General features: G+C 37.1%; 1 protein-coding gene across 2 annotated transcripts; it reads right to left on the bottom strand.

Moving 5' to 3' along the window:
* Positions 1-4,096: 4,096 nt before the first annotated feature.
* LOC149823456 (uncharacterized) lies at positions 4,097-23,490 on the bottom strand. 2 transcript variants are annotated; one of them, XM_090018846.1, is made up of 8 exons: positions 23,352-23,490; positions 23,098-23,160; positions 12,378-12,494; positions 10,862-10,901; positions 10,560-10,655; positions 5,952-6,148; positions 5,788-5,865; positions 4,097-4,669 (listed from the first exon to the last, which is right to left on the bottom strand). In XM_090018846.1, the coding sequence occupies exons 3-8, from the start codon at positions 12,485-12,487 to the stop codon at positions 4,222-4,224; spliced, it is 969 nt and encodes a 322-aa protein (XP_089874972.1). In that variant the 5' UTR covers positions 12,488-12,494; positions 23,098-23,160; positions 23,352-23,490; the 3' UTR covers positions 4,097-4,221. The 2 variants fall into 2 exon arrangements, with proteins under 2 accessions (XP_089874972.1, XP_089874973.1); XM_090018847.1 differs by lacking the exon at positions 23,098-23,160.
* Positions 23,491-27,229: the final 3,739 nt, after the last annotated feature.

Genomic DNA, 27,229 nt, shown 5'->3' with positions numbered 1-27,229 from the left:
CAACAATAAGTATTTTTTAAAGTTCTTTATTGTATACACGTTAAACATGTATATCCTTAATTACTTCAAGCAACTACATGCCCTTCGTGTTTTGGGGCTCTATTTTTGGGACATCAATATCGCTCACTATTTAAGAAAGTTGGATGTTTGACAAAAGACTGAACTCAATAGATGGTGTCTGAGATAGATGCACATTCTTTGCATAATTTTTATTATTTCATTTATCAACAACTTCTTATACATCATTTTCAATTGCTTCTTGTTTAACTTTACAAGCAACTAAGTAGATGTTATCATTAAATAACATTGACTCTACATTATCATTGTTCAAAACATTTACTTATATTAATTAGCTACCTACTTTAGGAGAATAATTATACTGAAGGCTCAATTACTCTTTCGCATATCTAGTTTTATGAGACATCAAAGTCATAAATTTTTTAAAGCTACTATTTTTTTAGACCAATATAAATTTTTAAGTAAGGTTATTAGTGCTATGATAATGTATTTTAATATTTTAAAATGCCATCATTAATTGTCTACACCAATCAAACAATATATCATTCATCTAATAAAAATAACATGTGAGAAAAAGTCATTCATATACCCTTCATACATTCAATTAACAAAACTATCTACAACAATCACTCTGAAAACAACTACCCAAAATAACTCATAACCCCTATTCAATGTTTGTACACAATCAACTTCAACCCCATCACACTAATTGAATGTGAACTCTAGCCCTATTACACCAAGATAAGCTCACTAAATATTAAATAAAGGATAAGAAAATAAGCATAAATCATATACAATACCAACAAATATATATATAGTAAACCCTAAATAATAAATTTGGTGTCAAATATTAAATAAAATACAAAGAAACATATATAAAATATTCACAACAACAACCAAACACATATATTACATGGCTATTAAATGTTCATATGTACAAGAAAAAAAATGAAATAAAATAAAACAATATGCATATATATTGTTTGTATGGAACTCACCTTTCGACTTAATCAGGAAAGTCAATGAGAAGCATATCGCAACCTTGTCAGAATTAAGCAAAAAGATTTCAAGAGAATCGCAATAAGGGAAAAGAGAAAACGGTTATGGGTTTTAGTGAGAATGGGGTTAGAGTTCTTTCTAGAAACAATCAAAAAAATGAAAAAGCAAAAGAAAAATTATTTTGTATATGATTCAGCAAGCATGTGAATATACGAAATTCACATGCTAAAAATTTGTGCATGTCAACACATATTTGTGGATCTTATTGAAGAGAATTTCGTCTAGAGAGATTCGCAAGCAATCTTCACGAAAGTCATACATTATTTGCGAAAATAACACCATATTTTTTATTTTCGTGTAAGAGTGTGAAGGTCAAGAACATTCGCAAACATTAATATGTGAATGTCACCACACATTTGCGAACCTCTTGAAAGATCTGTTACTTAAAGGAGATTTAAATGGTAGCTCGTAAATGTCATACTATATATGTGAATGTAGTACCTTATTTGCAGAGATCGACTAGAATGTGAAGGTCTAAGACATTCACAAATACTAATATGTGAATGTCGCCACATATTTGCGGACCTCCTTGAGGATGAGTTACTTAAAAAAAATTGCATGGTAACTCGCAAATGTCGTACTATATATACAAATATAATACCTTATTTGTGAAGATCGACCAGAGTGTTAAGGTTGGGGACATTCACAAATATTAATATGCAAATGTCGTCACACATTTGTGAACCTTCTTAAGGATCAGTTACTTAAAGGAGTTTTACACGGTAGCTAGCGAATGTCGTCTATATATGTGAATTTCATACGATATTTTCAAAGATACGTAAATTTTAATTACAGAAGATTCACAAATTTGGTTATGCAAACTTCGTGAGGTCTGTGAATTCATTATGTAAATGTACTTTTTAGTGAGAAGTTATGAGATCGAGAAAGTGTACCTATATATCCTACTAACCTCATGAGGTTCGCATGTGTGAAGGGTAAAATGATCTTAAAAAGTTGAGCATTTGAGAATTTGGACATGGAGCGGATTTCTAAAATTGTATGGTATTTCAGAAAACATGTCATTTTTGTGGTATAGTAGATGATAAACATCTCCAGCTGAATCTAAATGTGGTAAAAATTTTCATATAATTTTTTTTTTCCATTAACAAGGTACAGCTTTCCCAACCATACAGAAAATTGTTTCCATTAACAAGGTACGTACAGCTTTCCCAACCATACTGAAAGTTCCTCCACCTGCGTAGATTGAGAAATTTTTCCTAATCAAAGTTTTCGTACCAACAAGCTAATTCAAAGCCACACACATATTCCTCGTACCCCTGAAATATTGGTGGAGAAAGATTTTTCCTACTCAAGATTTTCATACAGGAAAGCTAATTCCAAGATGGATGCATATTTTTGCGATCCTGGATAATGTACTTCATCCAGGAATGAATATATTAATGCTTTAAGGGTATGCTTGAAATTGAAAAAATAATCTAATTAAGAATGTTCCATTTTTTAAAAAAAGAAAAGAATCTTCCTAATTGTCCTGATCATCATAAATGTTCGTATGAAAATTGATATTCTGCATCATCTCTCTCAACTATACTAGGCTTCCCGTCTATAGAAAGCGATTTTGTTTCCTAGATAAATTTTTTAATCTAAAAGCTAACTAAATGCTTGGTTCATTACCCTCACCTTATAAAGTAATTTTCTTGCTGAAGATTTGCTCAAGTTTTCCCACATACAACAAGCATGTGGACAATTTTTATAAGCAACATTCTTCTTGTGAAAGTTTTCACAGGAACTAATTCTCTTCCCTGTGAATTGTTTTTTTTTCATTCCCATTAGTGCCTTATAACATGTTTGAATGAAATAAAAAAGATGGAAAAGATCCCATTTGGTCAGAAAACATGGAACCTTTTCAAATATTTTTAAACTTGAAAAATTCTTTGCTACAGTTTTTCAAAACTATACCAAGGAAAACTTTCTCCAGTTCTCCATCCATACATGAGGATATTGTCCCTAGGAAAGCTTTTGGCATTCAAAAGCTAATGAATTTCTTGTAATCGGTAGGGGTCTGCCCAACCGCAGCTTGCTTATCAAAGGAAGAAGTCCAATGCACAACCCTCGCCTCTCCAAACTAGCTATCAAAAGAAGTCTTTGATTTGGAGTGAAACAAACGACCCCTAAAAGCTGGTTGCGCCCCATTTCAGAGACCGACTAGCTATAGATTCCACTGACCTGATGCACATTATGACGACAGATTGAAAAAATCCGTGGAATTTTATTTTTTTTTCTCATGGCAATTTGTTCACGAAGAAAATGTAGTGATACCACAAGACACGTTTTCCAGTAGTTCTCTGCATGATAGCGCTCTGCATGAGGACACTTATCGAGTTGTTAGTGACCTAATAAAAACTTTTGGAAAATGAATGTACTGCTCTTGTAAAATAGCATGTCGTTTTCAAAATTCTTATTTTAAATTTTTATGACATTTTTACCCTTAGCAAACATCCTCTTGACATATATAATGCAAATGCCAGGAGATTCGTAAAAGGCAAAAAATGACTGTACGGTTCTTGTAAAATAGCAAAAATTCATATTCAAAGCAAAAATTCATATTCGAGGCAAACATCTCATTAAAGATCCATATTCGGGGCAAAAATTCAATTCCAAAACCATATTAAGGGCAAAAATTTTTAATTTTAAATATAATTGCATAATTGAATCCATATTCGAGCAAAAAAACATAATAAACTTGTTAAAACATGTAAAATGGTGAACGGATCGGGTCATACACTCCAAAATAAAGTTATTTGACCCATTATCCATGACTGTCCAAGTTATCCGCACATTGTCATCAAACAACTGACATTTAGAACATAGCATTGGTATACAAACCTTGGACTTGGAACAGTTGTTACAGAACGAACAGAACCAATGTTCTGTTTTGTTCTTTTTGTCCAAAACTGGACAAGCAATCAAACATGCCCTTCATTCCCCGACGGCAGGAATTTCCCAAATCCAATGGATGCCAATAACAATAACCGCTAAAGAAGAAATCACAGAGAAAAAGTAGAGTCCAACATAAACATATACCTAAATCCAGAGTTTCTACAGCAGGTAGACAGATGTAATAAAGAGAAATATTTTTTCTGTCTAAATCATAAGAAGAGCTAATAACTGCGAGTTTTCAGATATTCAGTCCTCAGCACTAGCAGCAGAGTCACTGAGTCTTGCCGGGGAACCACGGCGATCATCATCCAATGGGCTCCGGTCATCACCATGCATGGGTGAATAGCTCCTGCCATTCCTCCCATTCGCCTCCGGGCTCTTGTACCTACCACCCACTGGACTCTCTCTTTGTGGGCTTATAGGACTCCTGCTATTTCTTGGACTACCACTGTAATCAGAACCACGGTGGTCGCCTGCCTGCCTCCGATCCTTTGGTGGTGGGCTACCCCTCTCTTGGGGCCTGCTCCCGCCTGGGCTCACACTCCTCTGCCTGTCAGGTGAAGAGCTCTGCCTCCTCCATTTGGAAAGAGGTGGACTTGCCTTTGGCTTAGGGCTTCGGCTAGGCCGAGGGCTTCGTGATCTCTCCTCACGCACAGAATTGCGCCTATCCCTCCGAGGAGGGGACCTGGACCGACTGCCACAATGACACAATAAACATGCCACAAAATTAATTTGCTGAATCTGATGAATGCAGAAACAAGTTTCAGCTCTAACTCAGGTACACAAGAAACATGTATTGCCTCATCAAAGTCGTGATCTTATTACAGAGTCCATATGCAGATAACAAATAGGAAAAGAAGCACCTAGGAATGGTCAAAAAGTCAATTTTTTGGCAAAAAAATCAGGGCTCGGCTCATTAAAGCTTGGTTTTGTTTTTTTAATAACAAGCTAAGTTGGAAAATAAGCTGTGGATCATTAAGAGATCAAACTAAGCTTGCTCCTTCTAAATTAGATTTATCATTTGTAGTGTATGATACTTGAAACACAACACAAAATTGTGTTGCAAGTGTTGCTGCGGGTTCCTTCACTCAAATAAGGAATGAAGCATTCGAGTCCACCTTCTCCACGTTGACAAGTTAATAAAAAAGAAATTCCTTATCAAAAGCTAGCTCAAGAAGATAAACTCCATCATGGTCAGACCATACCATACCAAGCCAAGCACCAACCTCCTCCGTTCAGGTTCAGCTCAATCTGTGTGCAGCCCTGGTGCCAACCTTTGTACTGTCCAAATAGCAGGCCTGCCCACCAAGTGTAGAGCTATCCAACCAGTATGCAGTGTTTTTCTTAGGTGGCTCCACTTTGTAGGCAGAGGCATGATGCCTGGCTTAAAAACTCAGCAGAAGACCAATCCACACATGCAATAGCACCCAGCCCGGTGGAACGTACATGCATTTCCAACATGAGAAATTAAAGGAGCGTGCTAAAATTCCACCCACGATTACATGAACCTTTTTCAACTATACTCACGCCTGTTTGTTCCTTGTTTTCACTAGAGTGATTTTTGTAAAGGTAACACATTTTCATGGTGATGACTGATGAACACAAATGGCCTATGCGAAAGACAGGATGAAACGAAATAACATTTTTCAACCATGTCCACACTTTTTTCCTTGTTTCAAGTAGGGTGATTTTGCAAAGACAACACATTTTTATGGTGATGAGCACAGATAGCCTACGTGAAAGACAGGATGATAAGAAATAGCATTTCTATTGTTTCCTTCTGGTTCGGTGTAAAACAGTTCAAAATAATACCTGTAGCTACGACTACGGCTTCTACCACGGCGTGGACTTGGTGACCTGGAAGGAGAGCGGGAATAGCTCTGGCCACGCCTACAATGACATTCCCCCATTTTCAAACCAGCTGGACAATGCATATAACAAACAATAAAGGAAAAGGTTGAGATAATTCATAATACTTAAGGTTCTTTGGGCTGTTCTGGCAATTCTTTTCTATGTGACCTCTTTCGCCACAGCGGTAGCACTTGTTCTTCCAATCTCCAGCTTTGCAATCTCTAGCCCAGTGCCCATCAATGCCACAATTAAAGCAGCGACCAGTTCCAGGAGGAGGACCTCTACCTAGATACTCTCGAGAACCTCCCCCACCTCGGGGTCCCTTCACAATGAGCAATAAGTAAATATTATATCGTCTACTCATAGGCATTCATGGGCAAATATTAGTAGGCAGTCTTTCCTTTTGCTCCAGGAAGCATTTCAAAGTCACAGACAACCTCAAATACCATTTTTCAAAAAACAGGAAAGCAATTTCCAAAGAGATCAAACGAGACAGAATCTTAAACAAGAAATGCATATCTTATGGATGAGGCTATGAGCCATGAAAGCACATTCAGGATCCCTAAATCAAATGTGTATCAGATGGAGATTTACGAGAACTAAACAAGATGGAAACTAGCTGATTTGTGAAAGTTGTGCACATGGTCACCTGGATGACAGGCCATGCTTGGTGATGCCCTAGTGCCTAGAGACAGTGTATTGCAATCTAAATGAAGCCTTTTTCGATAAGATATAAATGAAGCCTTAAAGTTACAGATGCAACTTAACTAACACATACAATTCAGAATGAGGGTAACAATCTAATATTAAATGAAATACTAGGCATCACCATGCAGTTCAAGGTCAATTATCCAATCTGAAGCACTTTGTATTTATTGACAAGTTTTATGCAAAGATGCTTAAGATAACTTCATTCAACAATGAACATTGTTGGTTCAGGTCTCAAACAAAAGGCACAAACACCCCAAACCATTTTTTATGGTGCCATAATGCTCCAATCCAACACAGTAATACAGCTGGTTCCAAAATGATTGACATGCAAGTCTTTTGAGCTATATCACATAGACACAGAGGCAGGTACAGGACACAACCAGGACAAACCTGAAAGTCCGCTGGAATTGGGACACACTTTGTAAGATTATGTATTGAATAAATATTTGTGAGTAGTTTGTGCATACAATGTAGTAGGAAACACCATTTTTTCAACTTTTTTATTTTTTTTGCAGATATAACCTTAAAGATGTATCAACATGTTTTTTTTAGAGAAAATACTCTCTGGATTATGTTTTCTCAACAAGCAGGTTTTTCAAGAGCTTAAAAAATCAAAGGCCCACCCACAATGTGCCAATATTTTCATGCATCAAAAAAAACATTTTTCACATTGAAAATGTGATCCAAGCAAACAAAACATGCAGAACACATCTATGGGGTCAAATTAATAAGTGGATAAAATTTACACCTATGATTTTCCAACTATATTGTACATACAGTAGACAGTAGAAAATATATATATCCTTATGTATTTTCAAAATTATTAAGCTAAATCAATCAAGCACGGTATCATCTTAAAGTGCAAATTCTTGGATAAAAATTCAAAGTCATCATAATTAATTAAGATTAGATGATGACAAATCTAAGTTGAAATTTGGAGTTTGATGAAATCAACAACAATTTTTTGAAGGGAAAGACACAACTACATGATAAAGGAGCAAAATCATAAAAACAAACAGCGAAGTTTAGGACACTGTGTTTTCTATGCCTGTCCTAAGCTTGACAGTATCCACAAGTGTTGAAATGTCTGCAGTGACATGTCCAGTGCCATGTCATGTTGACACTCAAGCATGCCAAGCTAAGTGTCTGTGTGACAGCTTTTGAAAGAAGTATGGGATGGAAATAGAATTCACATCTGGGAGCTGGTTCAGCTCTTCAGGAAGGGTGGATTCAGTTACTGCAGGGATGAACACCAAGCTGGTTGAACCAATCCAAGTTCAATGAGGAATAACCTGTACAGCCATTTTGGGAGAGTCAACCCGAGCATGACATAGTTAGGCTGGGTTTAGGGCAAAGAACCATCAGATGATGGTTAAACACAAGGCCCATTACCTGCCCATTTGACCTACTAAGTACAGTAACCAGGCAGGTTAGAGAAAACCTGACTCAAACCCCATAATTTTTACTTAAATTTTCCTAGCATGAAAAAGTAATGAAGATTGCGACAAACAACAATAAACAGGCGTTTTATGGCCTGGATGTCATTGGAACTGTGCTAAAAAAAACTGACCCAAATGCAAACTAAGGTGAGCCAGGTTGCCTTTGATCATTAGTCAACCTAACCTGATGCCCATCCATGCTACAAGTTTTCAATGAAAGAACATTCTCGAAACCACGTAAAGGCAATACAGTTGATTTCTGGAACTTGGGCCCACTTACTGCAATAGTCCCTAGGGTACATAAATAATGATATTTGGTTGCTTATTGCTGGAGTAACATAAGGGGCTTGGTGATACTCTGAGGAGATCTACATATGAGCAGGAGTTAAGGGATAGGAGTTCAATAATGGATTTCCTTTCCAGCAGGAAGAGGATAAAATCTTTTTGAGAGGCAATATTCCAAGGATCTTTTCAGTTGAGTCTTCAAAAGCCAGTTGAGGTTGGGATCCACCATCAGGGGAATTTGTTTGGTGGTTGTTACCTTCGGACAAGCCTTTTTACACAACTGAACCAGAAAATGAGAGATCTCTCATTCTCTAGTAAATGGCAATTTCATTAACAAGAAGAATCTACTATTCATGTTTTGGTGATGCTCATAGTTCAATTATTTGAACCTTCAGGCATCTTCCAGTGTCCTGATTTTGGAGCACCTTGGAGGAGGTATAAAAAAGTAAGAAGCAATACCTGGTCTGGCGATGGTGGTTATTCACGGTGTTGTGGGGAACTTGGAGCAGGATCATAATCCTTAAAGATTCTGTATCGTTCCAATTTTATCAGATGCCTCCGAAGAGACATAATCCTTAAAGATTCTGAAAAGGAGAGTTTTCTCATTGCCTAATAGATGGCAATTTCAATAACAAGAAGTATCCGCTACTCAAGATTTGGTGATGTTAATAGTTCAATTATTTGAACCTTCAGACATTTCCAGTGTCCTAATTTTGGAGAACCTTGGAGGTATAAAAGGTAAGAAATTGTACCTGGCATGGAGATGGTGTTTATTCAAAGTATCAGGGGGAACTTGGAGCAGAATAAAATGCTTCCTGCAGCATGTTTGTGCTGCATAATGAATCAGAGGGGATGCAAGAGCTGCAAACATATCAGATGCAAACGTATTTCCCATATTTATTTCCAAAATTTGGATCCTTTAAATAAGATTGAAATGTGTGTTCGGATCTGATTCAGATTTGCTTAGATTATTTTCCGATTCAGATTGGATTTTGATCAGTAATTTAGGTCATCCAAGTCAGATTTGGATCAAAATCTCATCCAATTGCTATTTTCACATGTAATGACCTTGTTTTTACTCGGTCCAGTATTACCACAAGTAACATGGGTGCTTCTAAAAGCCTGATGTGCCCGTGTTGGTGCAGTAGGACAAGGACACGATCAAATATGTTTTTGTATATTTTCAGATTCAGTAAAAGTTGACTGAGTCCTTAAAAGTTAAAAACATTCACCCCCCCACCCCCCCCACCCCCCTTTCAATCCTTTGGATGAGCAACTCTCCAGCAAGCAATCTGCATCTCCAACCTTGTGAACATTTTTCTGGCAGCCTCCAAGCTCTAGCTCAGTGCAGAAAGCTGGGTCTGCTTTGGACACAGGTCTTAAAATTTGACCCAAAACAGGTTTCAATTGTGGGTCCAGTATATGCTTTAAGGAATTCCTGTGTTGCACCAGCCGCACCCACACCTATGTGACGTAATTTACCACATATATTTCAGAATTCACATTCAATCTACTGTTTGTGCTATGGAATTAGATTTGGCAAGATCTGGCCTGTATCCAATCTGTTTGCACCCCTAAGGTATAACCCTCTGTGTGCAGTGTACTCATATCAAATGGTCAGCATATGACTTGTCATGAATAGGCTTAGCATTAGATACCGACTTCTGTTTTGAATCTTGTTTTATTTGTGACCTAGAGAAACATCTCGCCATACTTTTGTTCTTTATTATTTATTAACAAGGCTCTTATTTCTTTGAGGAAAAAATGTTACACATTTTGATGTCACAATCAGCTAAAATAGAAATGATAAAAGGCTTAACATGCTTAGTACAAAGGACCTTGGTCATCTTAGCAAAAATTTGTGAACCTAACAAGTTTCTGATTATTCTCAAGTATTCCATCAATAAAACATGAACCACCAACAATGACCTGGAGAGAGCACTCCTTTTTATATTATTGGAGAACCTCTCAAAACCTCATGCATCAAAAATCTCAAAATACGTTTTACTATGACCAAGTTTTACAAAAGGAGCAGCTGAGGGTTCCTTTTTCATTTTCACTAACAGATGAGCTCTCTCTAAAAAACCTTCAAAAAATAAACTATCTTTTGAGCATGCCATGCATTGATCTGTATCAATGCTTTTGCATATGACTAACTCCAATTAAGCTCAACACAAACACAATATGAGAAGCAAAAATAGAAAGTCAAAGCCAACAATGTAGAACAAACAGAACACACACAAACATCGTCATGCCACGCAATCATATATCATGGAAAAAGAAAGATCAGAAGTTTACCCCTTTTGCAAATTCTACAATGATTCTACTTCCATCAACTTCCCTTCCATTTAAACCGTATCTAGCATCATCAGCATCTCGAGGGTCGCTAAATTCCTGAAAAAAAAGTAAGATAGCCAGAAAATACAAAAGAAAGGCTCACATCCAGAAGACCTTATTAGTTATTAGTGAGGAACCAGAAGAGGCACAGCTGATAGACTTTGTGCTGTAGACAAAATCTATACACACTATCAAACATAGAACACATCCTATTGTTGTGATCAAAGAAACAATAAAATCATAGAAGCAGCAGATATACTTACAATGAAGGCAAAGTCATGCTTCAAGTCCACATCTCGTACTCTGCGGAAACGTTTGCCAGAAACAGTAAGGCCATCATGAGTTAAGGATCGGAGGGTATGATACTTCGCCCCTCAGAAGATGAACAAAACACCACTTTGTGACTTGCCAATTCGATAAAAACATGCAATAACATCATTATAGAAATAATCCGCCAAAGCCTCCTATTAATTCTGCAAGAATAGCCACCAATTCCACCAAGGGCACCCTCTCACCACAGACCTTCAGGTTGGGCAAAAGCCCAAAAACCTTCAATAAGATCATTCAAGTTAAAAACACGACTACCTGGGGGTCAACCTTCTCATATAGATAAGGCAACAGAGCACAGAGAACCAAAACCCAAGAACAGAGGCAGGCATGGTTTAAGGAGAAATGTCTTTGAAGACATGATAAAGACACTAACCCCACCACCTGCTAAAGTACATGGTCAAGCAAGTGGCCACAAGTGGCCAGCAATCAAGGATCCAGAGATGTATGAAATGCATAGGAAAAGAAGGAACATCACATGTAGTGTGGCTGACAAAATTAAAGAAAAAGATTAATGAGGCAATTTAGCCCGACATATGATGCAGCCATGGCCACAAAAGGAATGTGAAAAATATATTTACAATGTTTCTTGTAGAAGATACCAATGGATAAGCAAAAGCAATACAGGAGAAACAAGATAGAAAACAAGAGAAAAGGTTGAAGTGATAGAATCGAAAGATGTAGTCTGTTCAACCCACCATTTGCAAGAGTACACTCCCCTACATTTTTTAAGACACACATTTGAAAAATAACAAAGAATGCAATGCCAGAAAACCTTAGAAAAGACTAGTAAACTCAGATTTCCTCAACAAGTAAGCACACACCTTACTGAACCAAAAAGGCTCAAATTTAGGAAATGCTAAATTATCACAGAACTCCCAACAACTGATAATAGAAAGACAAAGATACTAGGCTGAAGATACTTGTGGAAGTTGAGGCTGTCAATGAAGCTACTTGAACATGCTCATGCAGCATGTCATACCTGAGTTGTCACTTGAGGAAGCGGGAGCGGGAAGCAAGGCACTTCTAAAATTTTAGGAAGCGGGAAGCGGGAGACAACTTAGAAGCGAACCAAGAATCGTCTCAGAAGCGAGAAGGAAAGCGAACCGGAAGTGACCTAAGAACCGAACCGAAAGCGAAGAGGGAAGAGACCTAGGATTTGAGTGGGAAGCGAATAGGAATTGAGTTTTCCCGATATTGGGCAAAAAAAATAATTTGTTAAAGGCTTCAAGCCCCCCCAAAAAAAAAGAAAACCTACTTCTTGATATTGGAAAGTGAGTGGGAAGAACGCTTCCCCATGCATTTCGGAAGCAACACGTTTCGAGAAAGTGTGCTTCCCCGAGTCCTATAGCGTTTCCGTTAACCCTCATAACACATTTTCTTGTGAAAAAGCGTTATCTTTTAAAACATGTAAAGAAATAAAAGCATTAGTGTCTAAGAAAACTCAATTACCTGCCATATCTGCTAAAAAGGTCTTCAAGATCACGTGTGCGTGTGCGGGAGGAAAGCCGGCCAACATAAAGGCGCATACTACCATAACGGTCATCATTATAGCGAGGCATTATTCCACTGTAAAAAACACAAAGCACTTCCAATGATGTTTCTGAATAAATAAAATGATAATCAAGGAAACTATCCAAAAAATGCAATCCAAGAGTCAATTTTTACTTTTTCTACCATGTGGAACGCATCCATGGGGTCAAATTTGGTCAAACAATTCCCCCTTATGAGTTTCAATTAAGGGATTCGGAACCCACAAGTGTGTGTGTGTGTGTGTGTGTGTGGTGGTGGGTGGTGGTGGGGGGGGGGGGGGGGAGCTTAGGAAAGAAAAAACACTTTGTTCCACACATCCAGGAGGGTTAATAATAAGAATTTGCAGCTGAAGAGAGAAAGTAGAAAACTACTGTCTAGACAAACAGTAAGCATTACACAATCTCCAAGACTACTTAAGCAATAAGGTATTTTCCACTCTTTTGGACACATCTGTCCATGTTACCACCAAAAAAAGAAATGTGTGTGTGTGTGTGCACATGACCTGGCCCAGTCTCAAGTCAACCCTTGTCAAATCCATTTCCAAGTGTCCCTGGGTTATAAAAGTTGATTGTAACAATAATCTATATAGTATTATAAGGGGCATCATAGAATCACCGCTAAAACTGTCCAGGCTTGGTCCAAATGATATTCTGTAGTTTATGACAAGTAAAACTAGCCTACAAATTTAACTCATCGTCCTCCATGAGAGTTGTGCATTTTTTTGTTTAAGCAACCAACAATAAACACGAGGGAAAAATGCATAAAAGAACAAAAAAAGAACACTAGACCAAAATTTCAACCATTGCACCACCTAAGAAGTAGGAGAGTGCAATCCTAGAAACTACAATAAAACAAACTGAACCATAAAATCTACACATTTACTGGTTAAATAATCAGCCCTGGGATAAATTTAAATAGTTTAAATTGAGCAAGAGTATAAAACCATCACATGCATAGTAAATTCTAATCTAAATGATCTAACTATTCATTGACAACAAGACCTTCAGACGAATGGGTGCGTAAATTTCCAATGATTGATGACAAACCAATAGTATTTATGAATCGCGGAGCACCGGTATACAGCTTGAGTGATGTAACAGTGCAAGTAGATTATGTAATTGTCAAGGTCTGCATCATAAATCTTAGAAATTCTGATCCTGGTGAATACAGGTACTGCCCGTTTCAATCTGAAATTCTGTGTATACAGCTTATTGACAGATATGACCCACATGCACTGGTTTGAGAGTCAGCCTTTGCACTTGGCGAGTTGGCCCTATAGATATTAACAAGCACTCGCATGGTGTTCACCAATAAAAAAGTTATTATAGCCAAAATTATATTGTAAAACTAAAGAATGTAATCATACAAAAAGTCTTTGACATAATAGCATCATACAACAAAAGGAACAGCAGAATAATACTCCCGATTAGAGTCCATATACTATAAAGTGCATGTGCATATGCATGTGGAGAATAACATACAGATTGAAGATTAGAACTGAAAACCATCAGCCTGCCAACAAGGCCAAATCTATGCAAAATGGGCACTTCTACCAGGCTCCCCGACCTATTTCATACTGGTGCTGGTATTGGGTACTCCTAAGGTTGTTTGTATCGTACCATTTGGGAGAAACAATACAATACACACTCATGTACGATATGTATTGTAACTTTGGGAGAAACTAATACGATACATGTATCGGGTGTATCGTATGATACATAGTGCATGGTATGATACACCTTCGGCGCACTTTAAAAAACCAAAAGTTACTTTTTTACTTTTTGGGTTCTAAATACCTCTTGAGGGTCGACTCCCTCATTTGTGTAGAGGGCATTAGAGGGGAACCCACGCACCCTAAGTTCAATGAAAGCAATTTGGGGGCCAATCCATGAGCAAGAAAAAGGGTCACTTCCGCCGTTTTTCCACTCAAGGAAGTGGGTTAAGGTAAAAAATTCTTATTCTATATGTGTGTAAACTTGTTGTCGAATATTTGTATGCCTATATTTTTATTTGGTGATTGGTTATGTTTTATTTTAGATCTTTCGATGTCGTCTTCACGCTCATCTTATAGAGATGATCCTACATGGCAATACTACAAAAGCATAGATGATGTACCACGACTAGGGTCATCATTGAGGTGTATTTTGTGGTTATATTATTAGAAGTAGACTGCATAGATTTAAGCAACAAATTGCAAGTGTCGCAATGTTGTTAAAAATGCGCCTCAAGACACAAAAGGCATGCCTCGCCCCAAGGCGAGGCCCCTTTCACCTTGAGGTGCTTAAAAAAAACGTAAATTGCCTAAGGAGCATGCCTCATAAGCTATGAGGCGTACGTCTCAGAGCGAGGGGTGAGGCGTACGTCTCAGGGCGAGGGAAGAGGCATGCCCCTGTTATTATCAGGTCAAATGGAGTCAAAGCCCTCATTTGACCCAATTTTAGGGGGAAAATAAGGAAGCTCGACCCTAATTAGGGTCGGGCCTCCTTGTTTTTTTTCTCTCGCTCGTCTCTCCCTCTCAATCTCTCTCGCTTGTCTCTCCCTCTCATTCTCCCTCTTGCTCGTCTCCCCCCTCTCAGTCTCAGTCTCTGTATCTCGCTCTCCCCCTCTCTCTCGTCTCTCGCTCTCGCTCTCCCACTCCCTCTCCCTCTCTCTTGCTCTCCTCTTTCTCAATCTCTCTCTGCCAAGAAGAAGAAGAAGGTTGCTCTCTCTCTCTCTCTCTCTCTCTCTCTCTCTCTCTCTCTCTCTCTCTCTCTCTCTCTCTCTCTCTCTCTCTCTCTCTCTCAAGGTAGTCTCTATTTTTGTTCAATTTTTTTCAGTTTTTTATGTTAGTTATTTTTTCTAATATTAGCCACTGTTTTTTATTTCTGCCAAGTGCCAACATAAGAAGTAAGAAGAAGAAGATTGTTCTCGCTCTATGTGCTGATAGGTGGTAATATCTTTCTATCTCTTGATTCTTTTATTTTTTGGATTCTTTTTTATGTTAGTCATTTTTTTAATGTTAGCCTGTTTTTATTTCTACCAAGTACCATCACTGATTTTGTACATTCTTTTGTTTAGAAAAGAATGCATTTTTTTGTCCTTACCTGCACATTTATATGAAGGCAGTAATTCAGGAATACAAATTACAATAAAGAGAAGAATTAATACATAAGAGATTTTATATATTTTTGTTGAAAATATGAACAATTAAAAAAGATTTTTAAACTATAAAAGAAATAAAAATTAAAAACAAAAACTTAAAATATACTAAAAAGATATTCATATTCTCTTCAATCTTTCTTTGGCATGGTTTAGGTTGTGGGTTCTGTTTAGTATTAAGAACGAGAATTTTATCATGTTTCTTTTTTATCAACTAGAATTTTAAATGCAATGCCATGTTATGTGTTTATGGTATTTTCAAGTTCAAAGTGTTATACAAATCTGATATGATTACTTTTTTGTGTAATATATGGTGATTCTCATTGATTATGAATTTGGATTCATTATGCATTGGCTCAAGTTTTTTTTTCTGTTTTAATCTATTTTGTGTTATCTATCTCTATATTTGTGTTTTCATATGACATAGATCAAGTTGTTGCATTAATGTTACTTTTACATGTTAATCTTACATCTTTATATTTATTTGAGATTTTTTATTTCTTATTGGTTGTTGTTTTATCAGTCTAGCATTTCTTCAATTTATTTGTATTTTTAGATATTTTTTAAAGTTTTTTAAGTAAACAATAAAATTAAAAATAAAAATTTTGAGGCTTACACTTTACGCCTTGAGGCTTATGCCTCGCTTTGGCTTTTGGTGGAGCGCCTCACTACGCCTCAACGTTTTTCACAACATTGGGTGTTAGTCAAAATCTATGTTCATATGATTATACATCTATTCCTGCAACTTTTCGTTTTGATGTTATTGTTGAACTAAAAGAAATTCAAAGAAGAAGAATTTTGCAAAAATGCAAAGGACTTTCAACCATTGTTTCAGATTCTAAAGATGATGATGATGACCGACTTGCCAAAAAAATAACCGAAGATAAAGAGATCATCGTGCACAAGTTGGATGCAACAATGAGGAATTATTGTCCTAATGTTTGGCAAATAGGCTCTAGAAGATAGTTTAGTCTTAGGATCTTTATAGTTTAGAACTTTAGACATGAAGTTTGGCATATAAGTTGTTTAAATGTAATGTTTTTATTTATCATGAACGCTTAGTAGTTTAGTTCTCACTTATGACATTTTAGTATGACTTGGATGTGAATTTAATATTGTTAGTTAAGACTTTAATTGTATTTAAAATTTAAATTATGTAGTTGTTTTTTATTTACATTGTTAGTTATCCGTTATTAATTTTAGCAGGACGAGAAGAAGAAGATAATGATTATGATCATTGAGGTTTTATATAATATTTTGTTTTTGTTTTTGTAATATGAAAGTATGAGTCTTGTGGCATGTTCTTAATTGCAAGAGTCTTACGTAGCTCATAGAGACATAAATGATTCATATGTGATTTTATGGTTGTATTTTGTGCAATTCATCATTGTTTCATGTGTTGTGATTTTTTAAAAAAATTTGCTCATTTTTCAGATTTTTCTTGATTTTATGGAGTTTTTGAAATTTTTTATTAAACATTTACGATACGTTTACAATATACGTTTACAATATGATACGAGTATTTTGTACAATGGAGTGCAACTGAACATTTTTTTTGCATGTATATATATACCTCCTTTTGTAAAAATTTGTGTTATACCCAGAGCTGCCAGTCAAGGAAGCAAGAGCGGGAAGCGGAAGCAGGAAGTGAGGCACTTCCAAAATGTTAAGAAGCAGAAAGCGCAGAGGCACTTCCAAAATGTTAAGAAGCAGAAAGCGCAGGATGACTTAGAAGCGAACCAAGAATTGTCTCGAAAGTGAGAAGAGAAGAGAACCGGAAGGGACTTAGGAAGCGAGGTGGAAGTGAGGGGGAAGTAAAAAAATATAAAAAATAAGGAAAAATAGGAAGAAGAAAAAAAGAAGGGGAACCGAAGGAGAAGCGAGCTTCCCATTAAGGGGAAGTGTGCTTCCCCTTCCCCTGAATGGGAAGCATGCTTCCCAATTAATTTTGGCGCTTCCAAGAACATTTTGGAAGCACCATGTTTCGCGCTTGTGAAACGCGCCTCAGGAAAGCGTGCTTCCCCGGGTCCTATGGCACTTCCGATAACCCTAGTCATACCCTTCTTTGTAGATGTGTTGTACATCGTACCCTCACACATACCTATGTGACAGGGTAAAATAGAGCAATAGGGGTAACTACATCACAGCCAGACTAGAAATATTGCAAGGTTCTTCCTGGAAAAACAAAAAAAATTAAAACATATGGTTTTCATGGGAAAATCTCAAGGTTTTTTTAAAAACAATAATAGGAATAAATAATTTTTAAATTAGTTCCCAGTTATGTCACATAGACTCACCTTAGAGGTCGTTGCACCGACATTGACGTAACGCGAGTACGGGTGCGGTCAAACCTATGTCACAGGGATTCGGCCAACCAGGTGTCGCACCCGCGTCGACGTGATGTGATGTGATGCGGGTGCGTGTGCAGGTGCAGCACCCGGTGCAGTCAATCTAACCCTGGGTGCGGTCAACACACCCAGGGTCATTTATGTCCAACTTTTGGACTTGAAAAAAAAAGAGGCCCGCTGAAATGGGCATGACAGCCAGAAAACTTAGAAACTAGTTTGTCAACGTGGCGAGTTTCGAGACACAACTCTTCAACTTTCTTTACGGCAACCACATGCCGTAGCCAACTACCAAAGAGTCTCTTCTCCGAAACGTTTCTTTGGGTCAAGCACAGGCTAAACCTGCGAAGGTGCCTGGTTCAACAAGAATCGATTGACAGCGGTGAAGAGATTGATTCCTTCTAGATGCAAGTGTGACTCGTCGAGCTTCCTCTGTCTCTTGAGTTGCTTCGTGGTCGAAAGGAAATGATCCTCATTGAATTCTGCAGAGGGGATTGCAGTCGGGAGATACCTCCATCTCTTGGACAGGATGTTGGTCCTCACCGCAATTTTGATTGGGAGTGAATAAGGCAATGCATTGATACTGCACCTGGTGGTTTTCTTCATCATTCTCACCTTTTACTGAAGATCTGACACCTCTCGTAGTTGATGAGAGCTTAACTTTTCATAAAAAATTGGATGGTCTCAGAGAACAACCATATTGTACCCTGAAAATTAAAGAGAGAACAATCATTCTGTTAAAATAGAGGGTTCAGGAAGGCAAAAGGGTAATGATGCCCATGTTGGCCCGTACAGATTGCAGTCCATTGTACCTGCCTGCAAATATTAAATCAGATTTTGATTTCCTTCTGAGATATGCGCTGGGTTGGAGGTTACGTACTAGAAAAATTAATACAAAATATCTAAAGTCAATGAGCTGCCAAATTTTGGGGCAAGATGTAATGATCATGGACAATATAGCCTTTCTTCAGGGATGACCAGCTTGGTTACCATTCAAAAGTAGCACAGTTACATAACTAGGAGAGTAACTAAAAGAGTCCGATGGAAAACCAAGCATATATGTCCTGGCCAGGGGAAAAATGGGGTCTCGCCCCGTTTGGACCGGTGTTCGTACCTTATTTGGTTCTTTTACATGTAATCAAATAGCCATCAAATCCTGATATTTGTCTGATTCAATAGCAAAAAATTAAAACCATATATGCATCTAGCAGTGCTCGATTAAACTATTAAACTCGGCTCAGACCAGTAGAGCTTAATGAAGCTTTGAAACTCGATTAAGCCTGGTTAATGCAGTCTTATAATGATGAATTTTAGCATATATATAATTTTTGTTTTTTAAAATGTACTCACAATAATTGTTTTTTATTTCATTAGTGTTATTGTTGTTAACTGTTAAACCTTCAAAATTGTATATATATATATATATATATATTTGCCCTTCCGCACCCCCGCACCCAAACTTTTTTAAAATGCCGCATCCCCGCACCCGCACCCATGTGACATAGGGTCAAACAAATCTGGGTGTGGTCAACACACACCCAAGATTATGTTTATCCAAAATAGACTCGATCAATTATGACTGAGTCCATTTTGGTCCAAAATAAAAATAAATAAATAAAAAGTGAGGGTATTAGGGCAGGACTGCACCCCCCCCTCTTCCCCGACTCCTCCCCACCTCTTCCGACGGCAAACAACAACCGCAGCGACGATGATGACGGCCACAGCTCTCTCTCTCTCTCTCATGTCTTTCTTTTTCTTTCTTCTCCTCCCTATGCCGCCTCCTCCTCCTCTCTTTCTTCTTCTTCCTTCTCCCACTTCCTCTGTCTCCCATCGTTGGCGCAAGGGTCAAACCAAGGCCTGTTGGGTTCAGTTTTGTTGAACGTAGGTCTGGGTTCAGGTTCTACAGAACCAAACATAGTAATTGTAGATTGTTAATTTGATTTATTGCATGAATTTATGCATGATGAATTGATGGTGTGATAATTGTTTTTATTTTATTAATTTAAACTTAAAACTGTTAACATTATTTATATATATATATACCCTCCCTACAACCTGCAACCAAGTTTTTTTAAAGTGCCACATCGTCGCATCCGCAACCGTATCTACACCTGCACCTATGTGACATAGGTTCACAGTAATTGAATTTAACAAAAATTATCATAATAATGTCATGACATTAACGAAATAATTTATTTTTAGCATTTTTCAAACCATTGAAATTTTTGTAGCTTATTTCTTTTTTAAAATGTGAGAAATTCTAAATATTGTGATGCCTAATGACTATGACTTACAAAAAAATATGTGTATGCATCCAGAACAATGCTCTAAACCTATTAAGTAACGAAAGCTCAATCAAGATTAACATAAAAAAAGAAATATATACCATTTTAATGTTATATTCTAAGACAAAAAAAAAAGATATACTGGCCTAATGCAAGAAATGATCAACTCACTTCTTGGAGAAAAACAATGGCAACACTGAAAACAAACAAACAATGTAAGGCACCTAAAAAGATTATACGGACAAAATTGTAAAAAAAAAGAAAGAAAGAAGCTGTAAAAAGAGATGCTAAGAAATACCAAACATCAAAAGATGCCAACTCCAATACAGATATTGATCACAAAGCAAAATGCTGCAACAGAACATCAAAGCTAAGAAACAATGCTATGGATTAAGCACCTTATTTATAAGTTATGCAGACACATGGTGATGGAACCATAGACCACAATCATATAACATCACACACTGATGCACATCCAAAAAACAGGTTGCCAAAGAAGGAAGCGGAAACAATAAGTAATGTGGGAAATAGAAGCGGGAAGTGAAAGTATTATAGGTCTCTGTGAAGCAGGAAGCAAGATTCACATAAATCCAGAGTCAAAATCACCATGCCATGATATTACTACTATGTCTGACTTGAGTAGATGAAATTTCATCTTTAAAAAATATTCACATATATCTAAAATAATTCTAATTTACAATTATCTAATCAATCCATTCAATGTATACTATTACAATGTATAAAGATTTACATAATATAAACTAATATTATTATTTACAATTATATAATCATTCCATTCAACACTAACTAGATATAAAGATGAAAACTGGTATTAATGACTTAAAATAGAAAAAATAATTGTTTATGAATGTCGTTACAACCACCAAGTTATGATTAAAACCATAACATTATACAGGCCTCCACAACGAGAAGCATATTTTAAACACTTCCGCCTTGACTTATTCCTTCAAATGAATTGCCTTAAACACCTTCATGTTTAAGAAAAGCATACTTTTTGTGTTTTATAAAAATATAGAAAACGATAGAGTACCTAGGGATGTTCTCTGGTGGACAATGATGAAGAAAGGTGTTTCTCTCAAGTACATTAGTATAATTAAAGATATGTATGAAGGAGTAGTAACCAATGTCCGCACTTGTGGAGGGGTGTAAACCAATTTTCCTACAACGGTTGGGTTACATCAAGGATCTGCATTAAGCCCTTTCTTATTTGTTATAATGATGGATGAGCTTACAAGATCAATTCAAGAAAATGTGACGTGGTGTATGTTGTTTGTTGATGATATTGTTTTGATTGATGAGTCTAGAGTTGGGGTTAATGCTAAGTTAGAATTATGGAGACAGGAAGCAAGAGGTTTTAAGTTGAGTAAGAGTAAGACAGAATATATAGAATGTCGGTTTAGTAAGCAACGAAGTAGTGATGGGAGTGTAGTGAAGCTTGGTGAGCAAGAAATACCGGTGGATGACTGTTTCAAATATTTGGGATCTATCATTCAAAAGTATGGAGAAATTGATGGAGATGTAAATCATAGGATAAAGGTTGGGTGGATGAAATGAAAAAGTGCAATTGGAGTGTTGTGCGATCGTAGAATGCCATTGCGGTTGAAGGAAAAGTTTTATATGACGACAATTAGGCCCGCTTTACTATATGGTACGAAATGTTGGGCTGCCAAGAGACATCATATTCAAAAAATGAGTGTAGCTGAGATGTGTATGCTTAGATGGATGTGTGGAAATACAATAAAAGATAAGATTCGAAACGAGGAGATACGTAAGAAGGTAGGCATTGCATCCATTGAAAATAAGATGAGAGAGAATCGTTTACGATGGTTTGGACATATTCGGCGAAGGCCTAATGATGCACTAGTTAGAAGGATGAAGAAATGGGAAAATATATTAGTTAAAAGAGGTCGGGGTAGGCCTAAGAAGACTTGGATGGAGATGATAGGAAAGGATATGAATGCTTTGAACTTCACCGAGGACATGGCATTAGATAGAAATGATTGGAGGAGAAGGATTCATGTGGAAGACCCCGAATGATTTTCTTTTTTGGTTCATATCGCCGACCCCAATTGTTTTGGGATGAAGGCATAGTAGTAGTAGTAGTAGTAGTTGTTGTTGTTGTTGTTAAGAGTTTATTTAAAATAGGTCAATCTTTTCCTTTTTTTTTTAAAGAAAGAATAGGTCACCTACAGTTTTCACCCTATGAAAACCAGAACCCTTAATTATGTAGATGTTTTACCTTTCAGTAGAACTACAATTCCTGTGTCCAAAATCCCATGTACTTGGAAATGGGTTCCCCGTGACTTGGGAAACGAGTTTCTGGAGCGCTTAGCTTCCAGCTTCTTAAACAGCTTCCAGGAAGCAAGCTTATGAGGGTATGCAGAATAACCATGTGAAAAAACATACAAATTAAGACCACTAACATCGTTCGAATTTTAGCCAAAAATAAAAAAACTGTGCCAACATCCATGTCTTTCAATGGTTACGCATAACGGCTCAGTGTTTCATAACTTCGCAGCTAACCAAGAAGGTAAGGGGAAAAACACAAAGGACCAAAATAAGCATTACTGGCTACATGGAACTGACAAAATCAGAGATAGGCGACCATAGAAATACCTTAAATCTTGAAGATCCGACTAAGACAGAACATATAGCAACCATGCAACAACAGATGACAAGAAAAAGAAACCCACAAGTAACAAAAACCTCAAGGAGGTGCTTGATGCACTCACTTGTCAGGAAAACATGGACACAACCTCAAACCTAAAAATAGAACATTTTAGCCTCTTTTTCAAGACGGGAAAAAAACCCTTAGAAGAAAATGAAACAAAAGGTAGACGGAAGTCCTACCTCCCACAGCTCCACAACCCAACGACTCGCAACAGATCCGCCTCAACTCCAACCTCCCAAACCCTAACCCCAGACAAATAGATCCATGGAACCACCAAGAAAAACCAAAAATAATCAATAGAATCCCAAAACTACCAACGAATTAACGCTGAAGAACAAAATAGCGATCAGATCGGGAGCAATGAAAAACGAAAACGAAATTATGAGGGGGGAAATGGGAACTGAAAAGGGAGAGGGATAGAAGAAACCCTTACCACAAACGACGAGAGTAAACTGTGAATCGGCTTCGTCTCTCTCTCTCTCTCTCTCTCTCTCTCTCTCTCTCTCGTATAAAGGAAGGAGACAAGGACGCGATAAAAATCTTTGTATCTTTATCTGCAGAAAAATCCCTCTCTCCTAAAAAAGATCCTATCTCGGAGTGGGAGGATTTATGTGATACCTGGCCGTCCAACTGAGAGATCTGAACGGGTACAATTAACCCATATCTAAGTGAGAATATGGACCAATATTACCCGTTGATTGGACGGCTAGATGGATCCCATCATATGTCAGATGATGGGATATGTTCTCCTCCCTCCTTGAATTGGGGTCATTGGTATGGTACCATCGTAACGATAGTTACCAGAAGTTTCTTGTTACTTTTTGCATCCCTAGTAGGGACGCTTCGAAAGTGAGAAACTCTTTAGTTTTATTAAAATAAGAAGGAGCTTTGACAAACTTTTGAAATATGGAAAACTCATATTATCTTTATTGGAAAGTTCGCTTCTTCATCAATCCTTTTGCGCTTTCTTAACGTTTCTCTCTCGCTTCATCTTTGCTTCTTACATTTTTCACATTAGAAAATTATTTTTTTTTAACAAAACTTACCTGTTTTTTATATTATTTTATATTTTGTGTAGGTCATTTTTTATTTGCTTTCGCCCATACTTCACATTGTTTTCATTTTTCATGTACATATTTGGATTCCCGCTTCATCCCACTTTTTTAACATTCACTATTTTGTTTTTGCTTCCCACTTTACGCATTGCTTCTACTTAGTAACTATGGGTTGAACAAAACCCAACTCAACCCTTAATGTTATTAATGTGTTGTAAGAGGGGAACTTGAAAAGAAAAGGCATTTAATTGAAAATAATCGCTGTCATTCATAATCAAATTGATCTGCTGCTATTAATGGAAACTAGACGGTCCCCTTGCACCATGCATCTTTTGCTTCTAGATGGATGGTAAACCCTTCCTAAATGGCCATATGGATGGCAGTGGATTGGGGGTAAATGGGCTTTACCCCACCTAACCCTGTTTGAACCCAGGATGGAGGACATGAAATGGGGATGAAGGCAGGGATAGAGGCTAAAATCAAAACTCATGCAGGGATGGAGGCGGGGATGAACTTACACTTTCCCCAATCCCGCCTTGCCCCATTTGAACCAAGAGGACATGAAAAGGGGATGAAGATTAAAATCAAAACCCGTGCAAGAATGGAGGGTAGGATTTTGAAACAGGGCGGGGGTGGAGACCTTGTCCCCCGCCCCGGTCCATTGTCATCCCTAAATGGACAATAAGATATATATCATTTTGTAAAAAGACTATTGATTTTTGCATGTTATTAAGTTTCTTAGAAAAGGCTTTTTTCAGCAAAATAACCATCATGGCCATGAAATATTTTGCATTTTCAAAAATGGCTGCAACATTTGCAAAATTATGTATATAGCCAAAATTTGACTTGATAATTTTTTAAAACAATTTTACCTTTTTTATCAAAATATAAGTAACTCTAGTTTAAAACTACTTATTTTCTCCATCATCATCACTGTCATGTTGGAGCCTGCACAAGAGAAAGGGCGATGGCATACCTGAAGCGGCCATGTCAGTTTGCAGATGACCATTAAGCGAACCCCAAACGATGACTCTGAGATATTCGACTCCCCAGCCGATCGGTACCCTCAATGAGTGCAGGCCCTTCATCGATGGTGAGCAGGATCTAATCCCAACAATGAAATCACGTATGATTTTTTTTTTGTTTTCTGCATAAGGGTCTCTCATCAACACCCCCTTTTATAGCATTAATCTTTATTAGGTAACAGTTACGTAATTGTTCTTTTCTAAAATCGTGAGGCTTATCCGATAGGGACACCTTTATGGGAGTCCTTAATGTGGGTAACACCCACATTACGTGGGTGACTCCAACATTCGCCCACTTGTCCCAGCGATAAACCCTCGATCGAATACCTTATGTGAATTGCTTGGTGAATAGATTGGCCTTTAAAATCTATTCTACAAATCTTTAGTTAAATCTCTAATCCTTATGAGATTAACAATAAACAACCATAATGAGAATCATAAAACACTGTATGTGATTGCTTTATTCATATGCATATGTCAAAAAAAAGAGTTTAACAAACTCATCCTCAATACATGTTCGGAATACAATCCCGGTGTCAGCCCTTTAGTAAGAGGATCAACAATCATCTCTTTGGTGCCAATATTAACAATATGCACTAGATTATTTTTTGTCATTTCTTTAACAACAAATTACTTTAATTTTATATGCTTACATGATGTAGTACTTTTATTGTTATTTGAAAATGACACTGCAACTTCATTATCACAATAGACCTTCAGTGGCTTCTCGATGAACTCAACCACTTTTAACTGTGATATGAAGTTCTTCAATCATATGGCCTGCGAAGTAGTCTCGTACAATGCTATAAACTCTACCTCCATGGTGTGAGCAGCAATGGTCGGTTGTTTCCCACTCCTCTAAGATATCGCTCTCCCATCAATTAAGAAGATATACACAGTAATAGACTTTCTACTATCAAGACATCCTCTTAAGTCCGTATCTGAGTAGCCAATGACCTCAAGGTGATTAACCTTATGATATGTCAACATATAGTCTTTTGTCCTTTACAAGTATCACAAGATTTTCTTAGCAACCTTCCAATGGGATATACCTGGATTAGACTGAAATCTACCAAGCACCCATACTGCGAAAGAGATATCTGGACATGAATAAGTTTGTGCGTATTGAAAGTTGCCAACAACTGATGCATATGGATAAGCACTTATCTGTGCTTTATCAATATCGTCCTCTGGACAATTCTTTAGGCTCAATTTGTTACCTTTTAATATGGGTGTTGTACTAGGAGAACAATTCTTCATCCTATATCGCTTTAATACCTTATTTATGTAGGATCTTTGGGAGGCCAAGAAAGCTTTTTGCTCTGTCTCGATGGATCTCTATACCAAGTATATAAGCAACCTCACCCATATCTTTCATAGCAAAATGTGACGCAAGACATTGTTTTATCTCTGTAAATAACTTTATATCGTTAGTTGCAAGCAAAATAGCATCTACATAAAACATTAATATAATGAACTTACTCTCACTTTTCTTAAGGTATATACATTGATCAATAATGTTTTCTGTAAACCTGAAAGTCATAATGACTTGAAAAAATTTAATATACCATTGTCGGGAAGCTTGTTTAAATCTATATATTGATTTGTTAAGGTTGCAAACCAAACGATCATCTTCAGATAAACTAAGAGGTTGATCCATGTATACCTCTTCATTCAGATCCTCATTGAGGAACACTGTTTTCACATCCATCTGATATAACTCTAAGTCATAATGAGCTACAATGGCCAAAGTTATTCTCATCGACTCCTTAGTTGAGACATGAGAGAATGTCTCATTATAGTCAATGCTCTCTATCTAGGTGAACCCTTTAGCAACTAATATTGTCTTATGTCTCTCTATGCCACCTTTGGAGCCCATTTTGGTCTTAAAGACCCGTTTACACCCTATGAGTTTTACTCCTTTAGGCAACTCGACAAGATCCTACATTTGATGCCTAGCCATATAGTTTAACTCTTCTTTCATGACTTTTATCCAGTGTGAAGATTGTTTGCTTACAACAACTTTCATAAAGGTCAACAGGTCATCATCTATATCTATGAAATTATTAGGCTCTTGAAGGTACACCACATAGTCAAGATGTATGACAAATTTCCTAATTCTTGTGGATCTTCAAACAGGTCGTTCTACAGACTCAGATTGAACATGTTCATTTCGCTTATGCTCTTCTTCATTATCCACAATAGGTTCATTTTGAATTTGTGCATCAACA

Source organism: Nuphar pumila, chromosome 10 (genome assembly GCF_984573655.1).
Source record: "Nuphar pumila chromosome 10, dmNupPumi1.hap1.1, whole genome shotgun sequence".
Taxonomy (NCBI): Eukaryota; Viridiplantae; Streptophyta; class Magnoliopsida; order Nymphaeales; family Nymphaeaceae; genus Nuphar; species Nuphar pumila.
Note: the sequence above shows the minus strand (reverse complement) of the source record. Positions and strands in the feature narration are given on the sequence as shown.

Coding starts and splice junctions, on each gene's coding strand:
- LOC149823456 (XM_090018846.1), bottom strand. CDS start 12,487: ATGCCTCGCTATAATGATGACCGTTATGGTAGTATGCGCCTTTATGTT. Junction 5,866..5,951: donor AACAGCCCAAAGAACCTTAA/GTATTATGAATT, acceptor ATGTCATTGTAG/GCGTGGCCAGAGCTATTCCC. Junction 4,670..5,787: donor AGCCGTAGTCGTAGCTACAG/GTATTATTTTGA, acceptor TCATTGTGGCAG/TCGGTCCAGGTCCCCTCCTC.